The following is a 22,864-nucleotide window of genomic DNA, read 5'->3' on the forward strand; positions in this document are numbered from 1 at the left end:
CCTTCAGTGCAGTGGCATTGCCATGGGGGCTTGGGACCCGGGCCCCCCACTTGGTGCTCAGGCCCCTTTCAAACTTGTGGCACCAGATGCATGGCTGGTAGAGATGCTTGAGCCCCGCCAGCAGAAGAGATTCACCGAAGAAGCCCCCGCCCGTGCTGCCTGAGCAGTAGGACATCAGCGGGGTTCTCCTGCCACTGATGCTGGAACTTTCATGCATGCTCAGCTCATACATTAAACTGAGGGGAGATATGATAGAGATGTTAATACCTTCACGGCATAAATGAACCAGAAGCGAGTCTTAATTGAAAGGAAGATCTGGAATGAGGGGGTGTGATGGGTTCTATGTCCCATCCCACAAGAAATCCCCGGCCTAGGAGGAAGATGAAGGTGGGAACCAAAACCAGAGAACTAGCTTCAGTCATTCAGCTGTATTGTAGAGAGCAGGTATCATAGCAATATTATTTGAATGTTCTAATTGTGTGCTTATTAGATATTCCATTAGTATAATGCTGACATCATATTATATCTCTGTTATTTGAATTTCAGTGCTGTTAAATGTGTATATTTTTGATACAGTTTCATGGTAGTCCTATTATTAGGTTTCAATTTGCTGTTTTCAAGTATACCTCATTCATTGTATTTAAGTTTATACTTGTTTATTTTTCTATTGTTATGCTGTTAACAAAATTGTAAGTTTGACGTTAAACTGTACCTGCTGTATACCACCTTGGGTGAATCTTTTCATAAAGGTGGTTAATAAATCCCAATAAAAAAATAAATAAGTCCTGCAGGGAAAAATAGAGCTCACCAGCAGTGTGAACCACAAGATCAATTCCCAGAGAAACAGCTAGAACAGGGAGGCAGTCAGAAGGCGGTCCTCTGGCCCTTCCAATAGAATCTGTGGATCAGTAGGGCCTCCAATCAAGATGGGGAGAAGGGGGGTGCATAAGGGAAGTGTCTACTGACCTATAAAAGAGAGAAGTGAGAGCAGTGCTCAGTCTCCCCATGAGGAGGCCAAGAAGAAGGATGCCAAAGCCCAGTCTGAAGCATGCTGAAGCATGGGACTCTTGTTTGCTCTTACCTGTGGGGATTTATTTCTGTTGGATTTTTTTTTTGGTTCCCCACAAGGTGCTTTGTTGTTGAGGGTGTTTTTGGAAAGCCAAATTGTTTTTGTATTCCTGCCGGTGGAAGGTTGTAACCACAAGTGGAGTTATGTGGGCAGGCCAAAGCCAGGCTTAGCCCTAACCTGAAATCTTTTTGTTTTGGTTATTTGTTTGAGCTAAAGATCAGTTTTATGAACATTTTTCCTTTTCTTGTTGAAATTCAAACCACTAACTGTCTGGCTTATGCTAATGGGTGAGGAGGTTTGATTTGGATTGCTTTGGGATCCACAAGAACCCGGATGGAGTTTACTCTATGTTGAAGGGAAGGACCTTCACACATGTGGTCTACACTTACAGGTGGACGGTATGCACAACTGCAGGCTCGGCCCACACCATCGGCTGGGCAGCGGAGTAAGAGGAAACTTGGCCTACGCCCACAGGTAGGTGATGTGACAGACTCAGGAGTAACCTGAGGAAATACTACTTCAGGGAAAGGGTGGTGAATTTGTAGAATGGCTTCCCAGTGACGGTGGTGGAGACAAAAAACAGTATCTGAATTCAAGAGAGCTAGGGACAAGTACACAGGATCTCTGAGAGAGGAAGGGATGGTAGATGGTGTGGATGGGCAAACTGGATAAGGTCTTTTTCTGCCTTTTTCTATGTTTCTATGGAAGTTCAACCCATATGTCAATGGGTACATGCTGCTCCAAGAGATGAAGGCAGTTTTTTACTCTCCTCTCTAACTGTGCTGCCTCCTGGGCTTGCCCAGGCTTGAATATATTTGTTCGTGCACTTTACCATTGTTTGTTTTTTTATATGTACATCACAGAAATAACTGTACCAGTTTGTTTCTTCTCCTATGCTATTGTTAATCAAATGTTAAGGGAGAAGTTAAAAAGTGCAGCTCTGAAAACTCAGGGTCGGCTAGAAATCAAACACTAATACTGTGCTGTGCTAAGGATTGTAAATCCTTTGGAAGGAAGGGTCCCATTTAATAAATCCCAGAGTTCTTTGCATCTCATTACATGCTTTTACACACTGAAGATATAGGGGTGAGGCAAACAACTCTCTCCCCTGCAGAGAAAAAAATAACTTAAGAAATCAGTTTCACCTAGTCCAAAGGAATGTGGTGAAACAGGAAGACTGGGCAGGCATCAACAGACCCTTCATAATTCATAGGCTGTACAGCTAGTGCTAAGGCTGAAATAGTAAAAGCATACATTTAAACTAACTGGAACAGTGTAACATCCCAAACATGTACAGTAACATTAGCAAATGATAGCCCCCCCCCCTCCCCGAAAAAACCCTCAACTGCCTCATCCAGTGTGTCCAAGATATACCCTACAAGCCAGCTGAAGAGTGTGATCAAAATTTTTAAAAACTTTTTTTTAGCTCATGTCTGTTCAGAAGGAAATCAAGACATTTTATATTTGGGTATGGCAGGTGTTCAGCTGTTCCCAGAGGGCTTATAATCCACTTGTAAGACCTCTCCTTATCCAAGACCAATTTAGAAACACAGAAACAGCCTTCTTCTTGTGAGCTTAAAAGGTAGAGGGAGGTTGGCTCATAGTTTTTAGTAGTAGCTTAAAGTGAGTTACATGCTAGTACACTAGGTATTTCTCTGTCCCTGGAAGTCTTACTATCTGTGTATTTGAGGCAATGGAGGGTTAAGCTACTTACCCGAGATCACAAGGAGCCACGGTGCATTTAAACCCTCACTTCCCTAGATCTCAGCCCACTGCTCTAACCTTTAGGCCAGTGCTTCTCAACAGGTACGCTGTGACACACTAGCCTTTTCTCTCTTGTTCTAGCCCTAGCGCTGTAAGGCTGTGGTTCCCAAGTCCGGTCCTGGAGTACCCCTTGCCAGTCAGGTTTTCAGGATATCCACAATGAATATGAATGAACTTGATTTGCATACACTGCCTCTGTTATATGCAAATCTTTCATGCATATTCATTGTGGATATCCTGGAAACTTGATTAGCAAGGGGCACTCTGGGACCAGACTTGGAAAACACTGCTGTAACGCACCATGTAGAGAACAGATGAAAAATCCTGGAATAGTGCAAGAAAGTGTCACTCTGGGGCTGATTCAGAAAGCCTTGTGATAGTCACGTAGCTGTACCACAAAATTAGTGACCCAAAAGTACCAAAGCATGGGGTAAGCAATGAGCATACAAATCACTAGTGCATTAAAATCATGGCACTAATCCACTGCTCACTGCAAAATGTCCTCCTTCCTGTCACTGCCTGAGTGGTGACTGGCTCAGGTGCTGACAGGAAATGGAATATTAAAGTCATCGATAGTCTGTATCAGACCTGATCTCCCTACCTCCCCCCTTCCCCACCTGACTTGATCTGACCCCCTGCCCATCAGATATTAAAATAAACTCCCTAGTATTTTGCTGAGTTTGGTGATACTTCATTACCTGTCAGTTCATCATTGACACTTCTTCACCGAGACACTTCATTACCGTAGACATTTCATCATGCAACACTTCATCATGTATTTAAGCTAAATGCATTCAAATAATATGCGTCGAGAACTTGCAGTAAATTGATGGCACTTCCAGTTTCCTTTGGCCATATGCACAAAGAAGCTGCAATATTACCAGCATGCCTCCTTCCCCCATTTGCTGCACCTTTTCCATGCATATAAATTGAATGCATTTAGCTTGAATATGTGATGAAATGTCTGTGGTGGTAGGTGTCACAAGATGAAGTGGCAGATTAAGGTAATGAAAATGCTATTCTTCTGCTCCTAAATATGAGCCGTGTGAAAAACATTTTTATGTATAAAGTTTTATCAAGGCTCATATTTAGGTGCAAAAGAATAGGCATTTATTTGCTGCAAGCTTTCCATGCATATAATTTGAATACATTTAGCTTGAACGTGTGATGAAGTGTCACATACGCACTGGCTCAGTGATGAAGTGTCTTTGTGATGAACGGTGATGAATGTCTGTACATCATCCCACGGCACCTCCCTACCCCCAACATGACCCCATGCCACCATTCAAATCCCTAACGGCAACCCTGCCTCCCAATACAACCCCCATCTCACAGACTCTCTGTAGTGTCCAGCAGCAACTCCCCTACCCCCTACTTACAAAAATACCTAGTGTCTAGTCACACCCTTCCACCACTAAAACCCAATTTCCTGGGATCTAATGGCACCCTCTGATTCTTCCCCCCTAGGCCTCCCAGACCCCGTAAGTTAATGAAGTAGGAAAGATGCATGCTCACTCCTACCTTTGCCATATTTGAAAATGGTGGCTCTTGACCCCACCTAATATATCTTTATTTGGCTCCTTCCATACTACTAAATAAGAGAAAACTTCCCATATATGGCAGACAGACCATATTTGGTGCATTCCAAAGGCAGGAGTAAGTGGGCATCACTTCTACCTCATTAAGGTATGGTGTCTAGGGACCTAGGGGAGGGGTCAGGGTGGTGGAGAGTGTCACTGGACAACAGGGAATAGCTTTGTAAGTCAAGGAAGGAGAGGAGGGGTGCCCCTAGATACAAGGTATTTTTAAGTAGGGGAAGAGGGTCAGGTTGGGGATTGGAGTCGGTGGGATGGAGTCATGTTAGAAGGGTTGGGAGGGAGCTGCTAGACACTAGGAAATTTATTTTAATATCTGACAAGACAGGGGATTGAGTCAAGTCAGGATGGAGGGGGGAGGGGGATCAGGGTTGATGCAAACGACAGGGTCTCTCTATACTACTTCATACCTGGCAATGGGTTTCTGGCTACCAATCCCAGGGCAAGCAGTGGCTTCCCCATGTATCTCAATAGCAGACTATGCACTTTTCCTCCAGGAACTTATCCAAACCTTTTTTAAACCCAGATATGCTAATTGCTGTTACCACATCCTCTGACAACTAGTTCAGAGTTTAGCTGGTCACTGAGCGAAACAATTTCCTCCTATATGTTTTAAAAGTATTTCCAAGTAACTTCATTGAGTGTACCCAAGTCTTTCTACTCTTTGAAAGAGTAAAACATTGATTCACTTTTACCTGTTCTACACAACACATGGATTTTGCAGCCCTCAATCATATCCCATCTCTTTTGAAAGTTGAGTTCCATCCACTGTATCATCATCCCCTGTTTCATTTTGGTCGCTCTTTTTTGAACCTTTTCTAATCCCACTATATCTTTTTTGAGATATGGTGACCAGAATTGAACTCAATGCTCAAGGTGATGGAATGATACAGAAGCATATTCTTGGTCTTATTTACCATCCCTTTCCTAATAATTTCTAGCATCTTGTTTGCTTTTCTGGCTGCTGTGGCACACTGGGCAGACGAGTTCAGCATATTGTCTACAATGACACCTAGATCTTTTTGGATGCCGACTCCTAAGGTGGACCCCAGCATCAGATAACTATGATTTGGACTATTCTTCCCAATGTGCATCACTTTGCATTTGTCCACATTACATTTCATCTGCCATTTGGATGCCCAGTCTTCCAATTTCCTAAGGTCTTCCTGCAATTTTTTAGTCTGCATGTATTTTAACAACTTTGACAGTTTTGTCACCTGCAAATGTTATCACCTCACATGTCATTCCGATTTTCGAGATCATTTATAAATGTTAAATAGCACCAGTCCCAGTACAGATTCCTGTGACACACTACTATTCACCCTCCTCCATTGAGAAAAATGGCCATTTAACCCTACCCTCTATTTTCTGTCCAACAACCAATTCCTAATCCACAACAGAACATTACCTCCCATCCCATGACTCTTTAAATCTATATATATATTACACTTGTTTTCATTGTATTACTCTTTCCAAATCAACAAAACATCTCTCCATTCAGATTTCTTCCTCTTCTCTTGTCTCCAGGTCAGAAACACACACAGGCACAAGCATTTAGGTTTTCAGAATAAATATTTGTTGCTCTTTCTACAGCTTTTTTTTTTAGCCCACTGTTCTACTTCACAAACTATTTTCATCTTTCTAACTCTAAGGATTTCTTAAATTTGGTAAGAAATGCAAATACCCAGGTCCAATAGACCCATTTTGTGCTGTGACAAAATTTGCATTTAGTAAGCCAGATTCTTTGTCAGCAGACTGCACAAGTACAAATGATATGATAGATTTTCACAAAATCTTTGGAATGAATTGAGAAAAACCCTAAAGATTTATTAATCTTCAGAGACTTTTCTGATATGCCATACACAGATGTCCCATAATCAATTACTGAACCTCACAGGAGGCCAACTGAAGCCCTTGATGGCTGCAAACAATATTTATTATTCTTAGATACAACATAACATTTGCACTCTTTGGTCAAAGAAATAGGTAATTTGAACATTTTGGTTTTCCTAAAAACCTGAGTGAGGAACAGCACTGGCCTTCTCTGCCTGTGAAATAGAACAGCTCAAGTCAAAGGCTATTTGCTGTTCAAACACAAGTGATGATGAATGGAGCAGGATGGGGAATGCAGTTAAGGGGAACAGATGTTTTGAAAAATGAATTTACCGTTGAAGTGAACTTTAAACTACTTGAGTTTGGAACTGCCACTAACCAGCTTGAGAATTTAAAATATAAACCCGAGGACATCCTTTGGGTATATAAGCCATTTGCTGGACAGAGATGAGCTGATACGGTAAAGATTTTTATAGTTCTCAACCAGCCAAGTAATCCAGGTGGAGGAAGGTCACCTGGCCTGATGGCCAAGATTGTGTCTCAAGTTGGACCAGTACCCATATGCACCTATGGAGATAACAGGGCAATATGTGGTCTGAATTTCAAACATGATTTTGTAAGGACAATGGATCTGGTAATTAAGCCAAAGAAAATTATCCAAGTAACTGCATAAGTATATTTATTTAATATGTTGGGATTTATTAACTGCCTTTATAACACTGAGGTATTCAGCAAAGGTGGTTGATGCTTACAGATAAGCAGATAATGTATCTGCTGAACCTTAATCATATTTTCAGCCACACTATCCACATGTAGGACTGGTGAATATTAAGGCCCAAACAAAAAATGGGACAATACCACTACGTTTAAAACAAATGAAATTTTGCCATCCAAAGTGGCTCAATCAATTAACAGTTGCTATTCAACTTTTTTTTTAAATGAGGAGGAAAAAAGCCTCTGTATTCCCGTTTCAGTACATACTTGTGTCTGTTAAACCGGGATGGAATCTTCATAGGCTAAAAAAACCTCCTTATACCTTTAATCAACAAAACACATCAAACATATCACTTTAAGTGATTAATCACTTTAAAGTGATTAATAAATCACTTTAAAGTGATGTGTTTGATGTGTTTTGTTGATTAAAGGTATAAGGAGGTTTTTTTAGCCTATGAAGATTCCATCCCGGTTAACAGACACAAGTATGTACTGAAACGGGAATACAGAGGCTTTTTTCCTCCTCATTTGAAAAAAAAGTTGAATAGCAACTGTTAATTGATTGAGCCACTTTGAATATTAAGGCCCTGCAGAACAAAGAGCAAAGCAGGGGAAGCAAAAATGTAAGCTTTCTCAGGAGTAGCTCCGACACTTTGGGACATTATCAACTGATTGTACTAGTAACCGATACGATTGTCTTGGAAAACCTCTGATTCTTCTCAGTTTCCATAGGGTTCTGAAGCACTTTGAGGTGACTGCTGATACTTGGTTCTCTAGACACAGATGTTTGTCGAGGATAGTTCTTAATACTTTAAGTTGTGTTTTGACTGGGTATGTTTGTTGATCGTAAAGTTTACGTAAGTAGTGGGATTGAGTGGAATTTGGTTTTAGCTTGAAAGTTGTGGCCCAGTTTTCCATAATACCCAGACCTTTTTTTAAACTTTGTCCAGTAGGTGTGTGTATATGTATACGTGTGTATATAGTGACATCATCAGTGTATATGAATGGGTTAAATTCCATTTTTTTCTAATTTTAACCTTGTGGCACTCCACATTCTGGGATCCAGGAGACTGAATGCTGATTGGACATCTTTATCAGGTAGGATTTGGTCCTTAGAAAGGCACTGAGCCAGGCTGCCACAGCTCGTTATCCCTATGTTGTCGAGCAGGGTCATCGGTATTGTGTGGTCTACTAGGTCAAAAGTGCTTCACATATCAAATTATAGCAGTAGGATGTTCTACCCACGGAATATTTTTCTGAATTTTATAATCACCCCCCCCCCCCCCAAACTATGCCCATGCCAACCAGGAAAGGGATCTAGGTGTCATCGTTTAAATAATGAAACCCTCTGCTCAGTGTGCAGCAGTGGCTAAGAAAGCAAATAGAATGTTTGGTATTATTAGGAAAGGAAAACTAAAATGGGGACATTATAATGCTTTTGTATATCTCCATGGTGCGACCGCACCTGAAATATTGTGTTAGTTCTGCTCACCACATCTCAGATATGGTGGAATTAGAAAAGGTACAGAGAAGGACGACAAAAATGATAAAGGGGATGTGACGACTTCCCTATGAGGAAAGGCTAAAGTAGCTAGGGCTCTTTAGCTTGGAGAAGAGATGGCTGAGGGGAGATATGATAGGTCTATAAAATGAGTGGAATGGAACGGGTAGAAGTGAATCGATTTGTCTACTCTTTCTAAAAAATACTAGGACTAAGGGGCACGCAAGAAGCTACAAAGTAGTAAACTTAAAATGAATCAGAGAAAATATTTCTTCCCTCAACATAAAATTAAACTCTGGAATTTGCTGCCAGAGAATGTAGTACAAAACAGCTTAGCGAGGTTTAAAAAAGGTTTAGATAGCTTCCTAAAAAAAAAAAGTCCATAAACCATTATTAAAATGGAATTGGGGAAAATCCACTGCTTATTTCTAGAATACTGTCAAAAAATTAGGCGTTCTACTTGTTATGTTATCAAAACTCAGCAAACATATGCAAAAATAAAAAGTAGAGAAGTGAGTGTCACCTAGTACAATACAAATTGAATTTTGGGGATGTCTCATATATTATCATTTGGCTGTGTGTATGACAAAGTGCTCTTGTCTGTCAGCCATAACAGTCTTTAATCATTGACTACCCCCTCCATCCAGATTTGATGAAAATAAATATTAATGTGAAAAGTATTTAGAGATTACACATGAATTAATTTTTTGTTGTATATTGATGGTCCTGCAGGATTATCCCTTGACAAAGCAATCTGGCAAAACAGGTCCTGTCGGGATAACGAAGGTTCCTGGATGCTCCTCAATATATACATAAGACGTACAAGATAAGTTATTCTGATAATTTAACAGTGGCAGTCTAAATAGATATCTTCCTACTGTTTTATAAGTGTGTGCCCTAAGTACTTTTCACATTAATATTTATTTTCACCAAATCTGGATGGAGGGGGTAGTCAATGATTAAAGACTGTTATGGCTGACAGACAAGAGCACTTTGTCATACACACAGCCAAATGATATTTCTAGAATAAGCAGCATAAAATGTATTGTACTGTTTTGGGATCTTGTCAGGTACTTCTGACCTGGATTGGCCACTGTTGGAGATAGTATGCTGGTCTTGGTGGACCTTCAGTCTGTCCCAGTATGGCAATACTTATGTGCTCATGTACTTATCCCATACTGTACTGTTTTAATAAATGCAACTCTTGTTTTCCCAAACTTGAGTCTGCCGTTTCTTCAGTTCATTGTGTAATGGTGTTTAAAAAAGGATGAGTGAGGGGAGTGCCCTATCTGCTCATCTTATCCAGTGTTTTTTGTACAGCACTTATATGGAAACCAGAGTAGGAAACTGTTTTGGGATTAGGTACGGAAGTGTCCTATCCACGGCAATATCAAAGTACAAAGCACTATCAAATGACTACAATGAAACAAAAATGCTTCTTAGAATTACAATAAAGCATCATGTAATTAATAATAAAGTAACAAAGAGATAGTGGGACTTTTTATATTTAGGAGCTAGAGATGTGACTAAATCTTTAGAATACTAGCATATATGCATAAATTTGTGCACAGATGCAAGTATATGCCAAATTTCCACTTAAGTGTTAGTCTGTATAGATTCACATGTCTGTGGTGTAAAGGAGCAGATCACAATAGGAGAAAGTCTTTCAAAAAACACTTTATTCTTATGAAGTCTAAAAATAAAACCAGATAAGCCCGACACTGGCTGTGTTTTGCCCACGCAAGGGTTGAATCAGGGGCTGTAAATAACCATGCGGTATGCATCAACCACTTCACCAACTTGGTTCAAAACAGTTTCTTCCAAGAGATGGCAGCCTCACAAAGCAATCCAGCAGCAAAGCACAGGCGGAGTCAGGGCAGAGCAAAAGGTTAGAGGTGTAATTCATAGAATACTATAAGCTAAGGACCAGATTCTGTATATGGCAACTTAAAAAATCTGCGCAGGAAATTATGCCTAGGCATATTCTCTAAAGTATGCCTAAATTTTATAGAATAGACTTAAATTTCCACACAGTACATAGAATACGCTGAGCAGCTCGCCACGCAACTAAATTTGGTTGTGTCCATTAAGGCCATGTTTTACTTGGGCATAAATCCCAACACCTAAATTACGCGCACAGCAGATATATTCTATAATGATGCGCACAGATTTCAGAAATGCCCATGGCCATGCCCCCTTTTCAACTATCCTGCTTATTTTCGAAGGAGAAGGGCACCCATCTTCTGACACAAATCAGGAGATGGGCGTCCTTCTCCTAAGGTTGCCCAAATCGGCATAATCGAAAGCCGATTTTGGGAGTCTTCAACTGCTTTCCTTCGCGGGGATGACCAAAGTTCATGGGGGCGTGTCGGCAGTGTACCAAAGGTGGGATGGGGGCGTGGTTAACAAATGGGCGTCCACGGCTGATAATGGAAAAAAGAAGGGCGTCCCTGACGAGCATTTGGCCGACTTTACTTGGTCCATTTTTTTTTCACGACCAAGCATCAAAAAGGTGCCTGAGCTGACCAGATGACCACTGGAAGGAATCGAGGATGACCTCCCCTAACTTCCCCAGTGGTCACTAACCACCTCCCACCCCAAAAAAACAACTTCAAAAACGTTTTGTTTTTTTTAGAGTATGTCCTTTGCTATGCCTCTGTCCCTGTGACGGCAGTTGAGGATGTCCAAAATGTGGATGTTTCTGTGAGAAGGACATCCATGCCTTTGTTATTCCTCTGACACCCTATTTATTTATTTATTTGGATTTTGGATCACAAGTAGCAGAAATGGGATTTGAACTGGCCACCTCTGGACGGCAAGACCAGTGCTCTAACAATTAGGCCACTTCTCCACTCCACTCCCTTGAAATTTGGCCATCCCTGTGGGGGGGGGGGAGGGGCAGTATGCAGGACCCTGGGGAGGGGAGGTATATGTGTGTCAGTGGAGGCATAACGAAGGCATGGACTTCCTTCTTTCAAACATTTTGGACGTCCTCAACTGCCCCCCACAGGGATGGCCAAATTTCAAGGGAGTGGAGGAGTGGCAGAGTGGCCTACTGGTTAGAGCACTGGTCTTGCAATCTAGAGGTGGCTGGTTCAAATTCCACTGCTGCTACTTGTGATCCAAAATCCAAATAATTAAATAGAGTGTCAGAGGCATATCAAAGGCATGGACATCCTTCTTACAGAAACATCCACATTTTGGACGAAATTGTGTGCAAATGAGCTAACAGCGAGCAGCTCATTTGCATGCAATTTGCTTCATACATACCCGTTCCTTTCCGGATCAGGAAGAGCTTTTTCTATTCATAGTGGGACCAGTGCACTACTAATGCTGGCTCCTCCCACGACCAAATGGCTTGGATTTGGTCGTTTCTGAGATGGAATCCTCGTTTTCCATTATCACCGAAAACCGGGGACGACCATCCTAAGGTCGACTTAAATTTCATGATTTGGGCGTCCCCGACCGCAAAAGATGGACGTCCATCTTGTTTCAATAATACAGGTTGCCCCGCCCCTTTATGGGGGCCGCCCTTAGAGATGGGCACCCCCATTCGATTATCCCCCTCCATGTGACTTGGAATTGAGGTGCACCATGTTATAGAATACATTTAGTGTGTTGTGCATGTAAATCTCAATGCCAATTAGTGCTGATAATTGCTTGTTAATATCCAATTAACAGTGCTGATTAGCTAGTTAACAATTAAGTTATGCACATTGTTATAGAATACACTTCGATTTTTGCACGGATTTTTCAGGCGCCATATATAGAATCCAGAGGTAAACACATATATCTGGAGCAGAGGCGCACACAGGCCAGCCCTATGCTGGCCTAATAGTGAGAATCTACATTATGTGCACATCTCACCTGTTACACCAGTATTCAATTGCCTTCAGGCTCCAAGCAGATGCATAAATGAAAACCCTCCTCAACTCCCCCTCCCCAAGGAATGTCTCATTTGGGGTTTGTGCATTCATAACTTTACACACATTCTGGGCACAGTTTTATAAATGCCAATTTCCACATCTATAGCGCAGAACACAGAAATGTTTGTTGCTCTTTCTATAGCTCCTTTTAAAATTGGCCTTATAATGAATTGTTAAAAAAAAAAGCAAATGGATATTACTATTCACAGATTTCTATATTACATTTGAATACAATGAATTAAAAGGTTAGCAGTAAACAAGAGATGGGGAAATAACAAGAGAAGCTTCACTGAGACCAAAATGTTCCTGACTTTGCCTTATTAAATTCCCAGAAATGTACAACCTTAGGAAGTACTAATACTGCACTTCCTGTTCTATGCTCTACCACACCCAGACACTGTGTACACAAGCCAAACCTAATGCTGTCTTACACTCAAGATCTGTTTACATTAAACTGTGCGCTCAGACTGTTACACAGGAAGTCTTCTGTGACTGTGATAACTACATTGGAGATTGCCAAAGTTGTAAGAATACAGGAAGAGAAAGAATGAACAGGCAGGATACAGTAATTCTGAACATAAATTTGCACCTATGTAAAATGAATGTTTTGTACCTGTTGTAAAACAAATATATTGTCATATAAAATTATACCATAGCCTTTCAATCTTCCTTATAATTTTAACTAAGCAGTAAACTAAAAATATATTTAACAATTCACAATCTTATATATTACTACAGCAAAATAATAACTGGCCCTATAGGGTTGGATTCTTGTAATGTATTTAGTCATTCTTGTACAAGAGGCAGTCTGTGTTCCTTTTTTTAAGAACTCTTGGGAAAAACTTCAATTTGCAATATACCTGACTACTGCTGAATTAGGAATGAACTTCCCTTTACATCGATGACCCTGACCTATGGTAGATGTAAACCAGCAAATAACTTTTAGATGGAAGGAATTCACTTGGAAATAATTCAATGCTAGTTATAACACTATACAGAAGATAAAAACTAAACTGTCAGCTCAAACTATAATATGAAAAACAATACACCCTGGCAATATGGAAGGTAATAATTTTGAACTTGGCAGATGCTGCCCATGGAGCAATAACCCTAAACAAAAAAATGAATGTTTATTTGCAAGCTGTGCTTACAGTAGACCAGATTAAGATGAGCCTTATGGTGGGGTCACCTGCGATTATATTCAATGTTTCTGACAGTCTCTGCTGAATTTGAGTAGTTCAAGGGTGCAGTGAGTGTACTGATGTACAGTACAAAACCAAGGTATGGCTAGTCTCCCTGCAAACACCTGCTAGTCATAAACTGAGAAATAACCATCCATGTTAGCCAAGTTCTGGAGTGAACTGCTACAGTCCGACCTGGGGACTGGCTGTTCCTGCGTTTAGCTGGGCAGATTGGGAGGGAGATATAAAAAAAAAAAAATAAGGAGGAAATCCCGGTTAAGTTGCAAAACAAGTTCCTGGGCAATAGCCCTTGAAACCGGTTCCAACACAGCAGGAAATAAGCCGACGGGCTCCCTATAGCTGATCAAACAGAACGGTGCACACCTTGAATGCAGACAATAACTAAGAATATCCATTCATTAATAACTGAGCTTCCTGGCTGCAATTAATGCCACTTCATCTCACACTCTGCTTCACAGGCGAATGGAACCGTTTCTTCACTTTTGAATTCAGACTGATAAAACCGACCCCATGCTAACCAGAAATGCAGCAGAATTTCCGGCCTGTGTATATTCATAAAACACGCGCTTAGTCCAGGCCTTCAGGTCCCCTGTATAAAACAAGTTGCTGGTCTTTCTCATTCGGATTAGGCAGTTTTTAGCCAGTTACATTTATATTACATGCGTGCACAGCACTGGATCCCGGGCCTAGGAGGAGTACTTAAAGGGCATCTACATCCTGGTCTCAAGGACACTGCAGCACATAACAGAGCTGTTGACCGTGGCCAGAGTGCCCGATTTCCCCACTTCACACAGTCCATTTTGTTCTTAGCCTATACTGGCAGCATCACATGAAACAACTGTTTTTATTCCGTCACCAATTTTCACGACTATCGCACACCACGCAAAACACACGCATTATTGGTGTAAAGTGCAAATCCAGCTCTGATCACCTCGCAACGAGACCTTTCTTTGTCCCACAAGCGCGCTGCTCCTTCGCTCACTCACCTTTTTGACCTGATCATCCTTTAATTCCGTGAAGTAATAGGCCAGAAGCTGGGCAGCTATCATCCTGTCTAATTAAAAGAAGCTCCGCTACACTCTGATGGGGGATGTAATAAAGATCCAAACCAGGCTGCTGTTGCCGGGTGGAGTTGCAAAGGATTCGCCGGTCCCTGGTCGCGAGACGCCTGTAACATAGAAGAGGCAGCAGGCTGTGACTCCCCCCCACGCGCACAGAGATGCCGGGGCTCCTTCTCCCTTGCACGGGATGGTGACAGGCTAACACCAACCCCTTTGCTGCACTGGGATTGGCTGCGGGACGGGAGCTCTGCAGCACAAGGGCGGTAACGGGAGCCTCAGCCCCCAGCCACTCGGGGCCGCTGGTGATGCAGCAGCTGGGGGGAGGAGGCTGCAAGAAATCCCCTAAAGTCGACACAGTATCTCACGTTTCCCACGTACGTGTGGCCCCCATCCTCCCTCCCCGGTTTGTGAAATGCGGCCAAATATACCCGCTCCTGTCATCGCTTTTTCGCGCACGAATAAAAGCTGAGATGAGAGACGTGTCTCTGCAGTATCTCATAGGGAGCGTGCATCTTCTCTAGCAAAACCCATACTGGGTCATGTTTTCATATGTGGGTCATGTTTTCATATTTACTGCCAGTGCCTATTGACCGATTAACATTATATTAGGACCTACTAGGCAAATAGACATTTGTGGGCCCTATTTATTCCTTCTCTCCCCAGAGATGCCAAGTGTGAACCATCCCAAAGAGTGACATTTACGACGCCAAGGAGTGAGGTGGAAGGCCAAAGAGATTTTTCAGATGGTACATCTAGAACGATTTAAGTGTAGTATTGCTGTGCAAATGAATCGAGGCAGCATTAAATGATATTTGCTTTTCTTTGGATCCTCTGAAAGAATACAGGGAAAGTGGGGAGCAGTTTAGGTACATTTGCTGAAACTTGTCTTTCTCCCAGTAGTTAAAAGTATGTGCATCGATTTTAGAGCACATGTACTTAAAGGAAAAGGGACAGGGCAAGGGGAAGCAGTAGGCAGGAAGGTATGTTCTGATTTCTTCTTACTGGTTGGACCCACTTGGTTTACTTCTCTAAGGCTTGCCTCACGAAAATAATGATCAAGATCAATGCACTGAAGCTCTGAGTGAGAAATAGGGCTCAGAGTGTGAGAGTGATCAAATATGTGAGACTTGGCATCTCTGCCCCCCCCCCCACCTCACACAGTTGCATTCACTTTTCCTTTAACCCCACCCCAGCCCAACATCTTCCTTTATGACCTATGGCCTTCTCCCAATATTTTTGGAGATGCCAAGGGAGGGGGGCAATTTTTAATAGATTTTGAGCCTCTGCCATAGTCACCAATTTCTTAGAATAATTAGGGGTGCTAAACACAATACAAATTACCCCTCCCTGGATACAACAAAGGAGCTTGTTCAATATTAGGTGTGCTCATCACCCACAGAGCTATCGCCTATGTGCTGTGCCCCATTCTGCCTATGCCTTGTCTCTACTCCAGCCTTAAGTCCACAGTACTTCTCTGCTAGTACTGTGACCCCAACAGGAAATGTCAGCAGTGAGATTCAAAGTTGCGCAGGGAGAGAAAACAGTGAATGGTCCTAAGTCGTCTGTGTTCTGCAGTAGTACTAGTTTCCACATTTTGCACAGGAGATGGCCTCTGAAGCAGATGCCTCCAGCTCAGTGCCGGAGACTCCAACTTTGCATAGGCGCCCGGTATAAGAGGCTTGGGGAGGCTAAGCCTCCCCAGCCACAAGCCCCCAAAGTGCCAGTACTTCATTACATCTCCCATCCCCCCACCCCCGATGCAGCGTCTGTCCCTCTCACTCCCTCCCTGTGGTCCCTCTAATTTGATTTAGATCACCGCCAGTAGCAGCATGCTGGTATCATACTAAGTAAAACAGCTTGCTTCGGCCTAACGGCGTTCCTCGTTGTAACGCGTCCCGACGCAACTTACTGCTTCCGCAAGGGCAGGACACAGCCGAAGTGAACTGTTTTAGTTAGTATGCTTCCGCGCTACCAGCGGCGACCTAATCAAATTAGAGGGACTGCAGGGAGGAAGCGAGAGGGATAGACACTGCATTCCTGGGGGGGGGAGGTGGACGAGGGAGAGGGATAGGCACTGCAATGGGGAGGGAGGGGGAATGAATGAGACACTGGATTAGAAATAATGGAGGAGGAAAGAGGTGCTGATCCCAGGTAGAGTGAGATGCAGTAGGTACTGGTCTGCTGGACCTGGGGGTGGGAGCAGACAGGAAGAGGTGCTGGATACTGGAGGGAGAAATACTGGGCCAGGAAGAGGCAAGAGAGACTGCTGGACTGGAGGAGGGGGAGACACTGGAATGGGGAGGGGGCAAGGAAAGAGGAGAGACACTGGTTCGGAAGAAGGGAGAGAGAGATACTGAGGCTGACTAGACTGAAGGAGAGGAAGAAACACAGGAGGAGAGATGGAGAGCAGGGGAAGTGAGAGAGAGAGAGACTGAGAGTGACTGGACTGGAGGAAAGGAAGAGGGGGAGGTGGGGAGAGAGAGAAATTAAGTCTGAGATTGCCTGGAGAAGAGGAAGAGAGGGGAAGACTGAAAGGGAGGGGAAGAGAGAGACTAAGATGAACTGGAGGAGAGGGGGGAAAGACACTGGACTGGGGGGGATCAGGGAGGAAGAGAGGAGGAGAGATACTGACTCCACGGGTGGGAGGAAGGGGACAAGGAGGAGAGATACTGACCCCATGGGTGGGAGGAAGGGGACAAGGAGGAGAGATACCGGTCCCACGGGTGGGAGGAAAGGGACAGGCAGACAGATGCTGGGCATGGAAGGAGGGAACATAGGGACAGGGACACAGAGGGGCGATGCTTGACAGATATTCAATAGGGACAAACAGGGGCAATGTTAGACACAGGGATGATTGGGTCACAGTGGGGTAATGCTCATCATGGGAAGGGAAATACAGAACAGGTCTACTTAGAGACACAGAGGAGAAATGATGAATATAGAGGAGGATAGGGACGCAAAGAGGGCAGAAGCTGAACATGGAGGGAGGGACAGGGACACAGAGGGAGGATATGGAGAGAGAAGAGATGTCTAATGGACAGGAGCCCTAAAAAGACAGGGGAAAAAAACAGAAAAGCAGAAAAGGAGACATTGAGACCAAAGCAAATAGAAAAATAAAATACTCGGACAACAAAGGTAGAAAAAAGTATTTTATTTTTAATTTATTAATTAGAAAATGTCAGCTTTTAGGAATGCATATTTCTTGTATTTTGCATTTGAGTTTCTATTTCTTTATTAGTGCTGTATGCAGAGTCTGACTTCCTGAGGTTTCCATTTCAGTTTTTTACCTTCATATCTCTATTACTGATGCGTGGTCCATTGTTTCACATTTGTTAAGGGTCTCTGTGTAACCAAAGTATGGTATTCTACTAGAATGTGTAGAATGGTATTCTGGTAGAATGTGTAGAGATCTTGTTGCAGTCCTGTTTAATTTTTTTTTTTCACTACATGGTGTATCGGTGTTTTAGTGGGCATGGTGTAATATTTACAGTGCCGCCTTTTCATGCATAAGGTTTTTGCTTTTTGAGTCCTGGAAGTTAATGCTGTTGTGTAAAAACACACTCAAAACCTTATCTTGCTATACTTTTGTGTATATAGTGTTTTACAGTGGAGGAATTGTGTTGGCCTTACTGAGGTGGCATCAAAAATTATTTGTCATAACATCAGAGTGTTGGCATCTCTACACTATGGTCCAGTATATTTCTTCCCTTTTCCCTTCATTACCCCATGTCCAGCAGTTTCCTCCCCTCCGCCCCCTCCCCCCCCCCCCCCCCCCCCCCCCACACACACAACAATGCCTCTCAACTGCACTGTGCAGCCATGGAGCTGTCAGACATATTTGAGCTTCCTGAGGTTCATAAAGAACCTGTTGACCTTGAAGCTCCCAATCTCATGAGGCAGCAAAATCAACAAGCGCTGTGACAGTGGAAGGGGAAGATATGTGTGAGAGAGAGGCAGACTGGTTGTGGGAAAGTAGGATGTGAGAGAGAAATAGGGGGCAGATGGACTGCAGGCCTCTATAGAGATGTAGCTATCAGCTACTGACACTTTTTTTTTTAATCCACTTTAATTCAGTTGCCTAAAAGGCCTATATATATAACTACTGAAGCTTGCACTGTTTAATTTTCTTTGCCACTTTATTCTCTGGCATTTGGTACCTTCTGTTAAATTTAGATATTAAGATAGATATTATCTGCCACTATTTTACTGACCTTTCTGTATGCTTTGATGCAATTAAGGTCTCAGGCCTGGCCCCGCCCACTTTAGCCTCCCTAAACAGCTGAGCCACCATCTGCCTATGTTCCACTGGTTCTATTCTATCCATCTTTTATATTCCACCCACATTCCAAATAGGATTCGTAGCGGATAACAATCAGCAAACTACCTCAACAGCTGAGGGATTTATAATTATCAGAATCACAGACAATCATATTAGTTCAACAAAAAAATATATGTTTTCAGAGCCTTTCTAAAACATAGGATGGAATTTTTCTTAGCTCACTGGGCAAACCATTCCAAATGCTTGCAGCTTGAAACGGAAATGAGTGATCATAAGAAGATTTTAATCAAATGTTTTTGAGTGGAGGGTATCCTATTTTGTAAAGTTCGCAGAAAAAATAAGAATTGTGTCTATAAGGAGGAATGGCAAGTTAATTCGGTAACTTTCTCAAAACTTTGGCCGCAAAGTGACCTAAAAATTAAACGGGCTGGTTTAACCAAGGGGTTCCTTAACTAAGATGTGCTATTGGATTTAGGGCATCCTAATCATTAACGTGCACTAAATGATAAGACAAATATTATGGGCTAGATTCTATATGTCATGCCTAAAAACAAATCCACATGAAAAAATACGCTTAGGCATATTTTATAAAGTACACCTAGATTTAGGCTTACTTTATAGAATATGCCTAAATTTCAGCACAATTTATAGAATATACCAAGCCATCATTCGCATGACTAAATTTAGTCATGGGTATTTATGCCAAGTAAACATTTGTGTAAATTCCTGCAACTAAATTAGATGTGGACCGGGTGTATTCTATAACAATACACATAGATTTTAGAAATGCCCACACCCGCCCATGGCCATGTTCCCTTTTCAACTATGCGACTTAGAACTTACATGTATCACTTTACAGAATATGCTTTGACAGTTGTGCGTGTAAATTCTAATTAATTCCAATAAGTGTCAATAATTGCTTGTTAATTGGCAATTATTAGTGCTGATTGGCTTGTTAACTAATTAAGTTGCATGCGCAAATCCAGAATGACTGGATTTGTGCATACAACTTAAATCGTTAATATAGAATCCAGGGGTATATTCCCATGGGCGTCTTATTTAGCACGTGGTAAATCTGTTAGCGCACGTTAGTAAAAGGACTCCCAAATGCATTTATTAACAGGTAACCAATGTAGGTCTGTCAAAAGTGGAGCATCATCGTTAAACTTATTCTTACAAGATATTAGTCTGGCAGCAGTATTTTGTAGCAACTGCAACTTTTTTTTAAAGTTTCATCGAAACATTGCAATACAAAGAATTACGATAGTGTAATTATGGAAGAATAATTGCTTGCCTTATAATTCTAAAGCTTTGTGAATTTAAAGAAGATGGTATAGTTCTAAGATGTCTTGCTCTAACAGAATATTTTTTGGTTAGTACATTAGCCTTTCAAAGGATAAATTATAATCTAAAATTATCCCGAGAACTTTAGAATGGTCCTCTATTTTTTTTTAATTTCTCACCAGAAGATAATACAAGCTCTTTTTCCAAAATATTTTCAAAATCTCCAAACCACAATATTTTTGATTAATTTTAAGAAATGGCTATTTGTCTAATTATCTATAAGCAAAATGATATTTTAAAGAAGCTAAAGTATCTTCAAAACTAGATTCATCAGAAAAATGCCATCTACATATAATAAAACTGTAACACCTAACCCTGAGAATAGTTCACCTAAAGAACGAAGGTTTTTGTTTTTTACAAAGGCACGCTAGTGTTTTTAGCACATGCTAAGTTTTATCGTTCGCTAAACGCTAGAGATACCCATCAGCCAACCATAAATCTAGGATAAATCAAGAACAGGTAACACTTCATACCATATGTAATGAGTTTGTATTGTTGGACAGACTGGATGGACTGTACTGGTCTTTATCAGCTGTCATCTACTATGTTACCATGTTACATAAAACAACAGATGATATTCCAACCACTTAAAGTCCTTCTTCACATTATGATTGTGAACAATAAGGAATGATTAATCGCATCAAACCCTGCAGAGATATTGAATTAGAGTAGGATAACCTGTTCCCTTCTGCTTAGAATTGATTTAACTTTTGAAATGAGAACCAGAGCAACGTTTCAGTGCTATGTCTAGATGTAAAACCATGTTGTGTATAGGGTAAAACATTAAAGGATTCAAGAAAAGCTTGTAATTGCTCATTTACCAACAATTCCATCTATTTGGCCATCCAGAGGATACTAGCAACTGGCCAGTAAGGTTGTTAAATCAGTACCTAAAGATTTTGGTAAAGGAGTCGTTATTATGTCAGTTAAATCATCAGAATAACCATTTTGTAAGGAAAAGTTTACAAATCCAGTAAAGTAGGCTAAAATTTCCAAAGGGACTTTCTTCAGTAGATAAGAGTATATATCTAAAGGGCATGGTTTATTAACAACATTTTTCATCAACATTACACCATATCCTTCAACAGAAGAGAATGATCGCCTAATTTTGTTTACTCTAGGTTGAAAGAACCGTGCAAGATCTTCAGTGCTAGGTCGTAAAACTTCAGGGCTCATTAGCATCTGTGTTAATTAAATTATCAAATATTATAAAAAAGGGTTTTAGATAAATTGTCTGAATTTTTATTTCCTGATCAAAATGTTAAATATAGAGCTAGAGAGCAACAATATAATAGAAACTGCACATCTGTAAACGATCTCCCTATATTGTGATGGATAGCGAACTTTCTAACCATTGAATACAATTTAAACAAGTGAAACCTCACAAGTCCAGGGTGCCTACAAAGATGGTCTACCCTTTAATGGACTCATCATCATGGGTTTCATAGAAGCCTCTGAAACCTACCACAGTGGAAAAAACTCCATAGTGGAGAAAAAACACTTAGCAAAAAAATGTAGGAGTCAATAGTATTGAAGTCCCCTATCCATAACTATATATTTAAAAAAAACTGGAGAAATCTCTCAATAACTAAAGGATGTCAGTAAAGAGAAACTGTCACTTAGCTCATCCGCTGGACCGAAGACCAACTTCTTTCATAATCAGACCCATGAGAGCACCGGCTTCGACCATAGGACACAAAGGGTGAATAACGGGTGGCCACCCTTTGTGTCCTATGGTTGAAGTCAGTGCTTTCCTTTCTCTTTACTCACGTGTGGTGCACCCGTCCTTTAATTATTGAGAGATTTCTCCAGTTTTTTTAAATACATAGTTATGGATAGGGGACTTTTCTATATTAAATAGACTCCTCCGTTGTTGTTTTTTTTTTTTTTTTTTTGCTACAGTGTTTTTTCTCCACTATGGAGTTTTTTTACACTGTGGTTGGTTTCGGAGGCTTCTATGAAACCCATGATGATGAATCCATTAAAGGGTAGACCATCTTTGTAGGCACCCTGGACTCGTGAGGTTTCTCTTGTTTAGATTGTATTCAACTGTTAGAAAGTCCGATATCCATCACAATATAGTGAGAGCATTTACAGATGTGCAGTTTCTATTTCCTGATCAAAGAAATAAATCTTAACCTGACTAATTGCTAGTTTGTAACATCTAATTTCTGTTCTCCAATTAGTACAGGGTTGATCTTTATTTCTTTTCCAAATTCTCTCAATTTTCTACATTGCCTTTTTAATAACACTAAAGACTCATTGAGCCATAAGTTACTAGTCTTTCTTAGTTTGTTTTCTGTTTGTTTGTTTGTTTTTGCTTTTAAAGATGCTTGTTCATCCAATGTTCTAAGTTGCATTCCATGTGTCTACCTTAGGTTAAGAATTTGAAACTGTGGCATCTAGACTAGGAATTACTGTTTGCCAAAAATTATCCACCTCGATCTTTGTCCTTCTCAAATTAGACATTTGTGTGAATCAACTGAGTTTTAGTATTAAATCCTTAGATAAGTTTAAAATGATCAGACCTGATCAGAGGTTCCCAAATTTGATGACTCACTAAAAAGTTTGTGCTA

General features: G+C 41.3%; 1 protein-coding gene across 1 annotated transcript in view; it reads right to left on the reverse strand.

The window, feature by feature from the left end:
* Positions 1–14,850, reverse strand: part of LOC115470187 (hexokinase-1) — a 128,686-nt gene extending 113,836 nt beyond the window's left edge. The window contains exon 1 of the mRNA XM_030203149.1: positions 14,591–14,850. Within this exon, the coding sequence (XP_030059009.1) occupies positions 14,591–14,653 (63 nt within the window). The 5' untranslated portion in view covers positions 14,654–14,850. The remainder of the gene's footprint in view (positions 1–14,590) is intronic.
* Between the last annotated feature and the right edge of the window lie 8,014 nt (positions 14,851–22,864).

This window comes from Microcaecilia unicolor, chromosome 5 (genome assembly GCF_901765095.1).
Source record: "Microcaecilia unicolor chromosome 5, aMicUni1.1, whole genome shotgun sequence".
Lineage (NCBI taxonomy): Eukaryota > Metazoa > Chordata > Amphibia > Gymnophiona > Siphonopidae > Microcaecilia > Microcaecilia unicolor.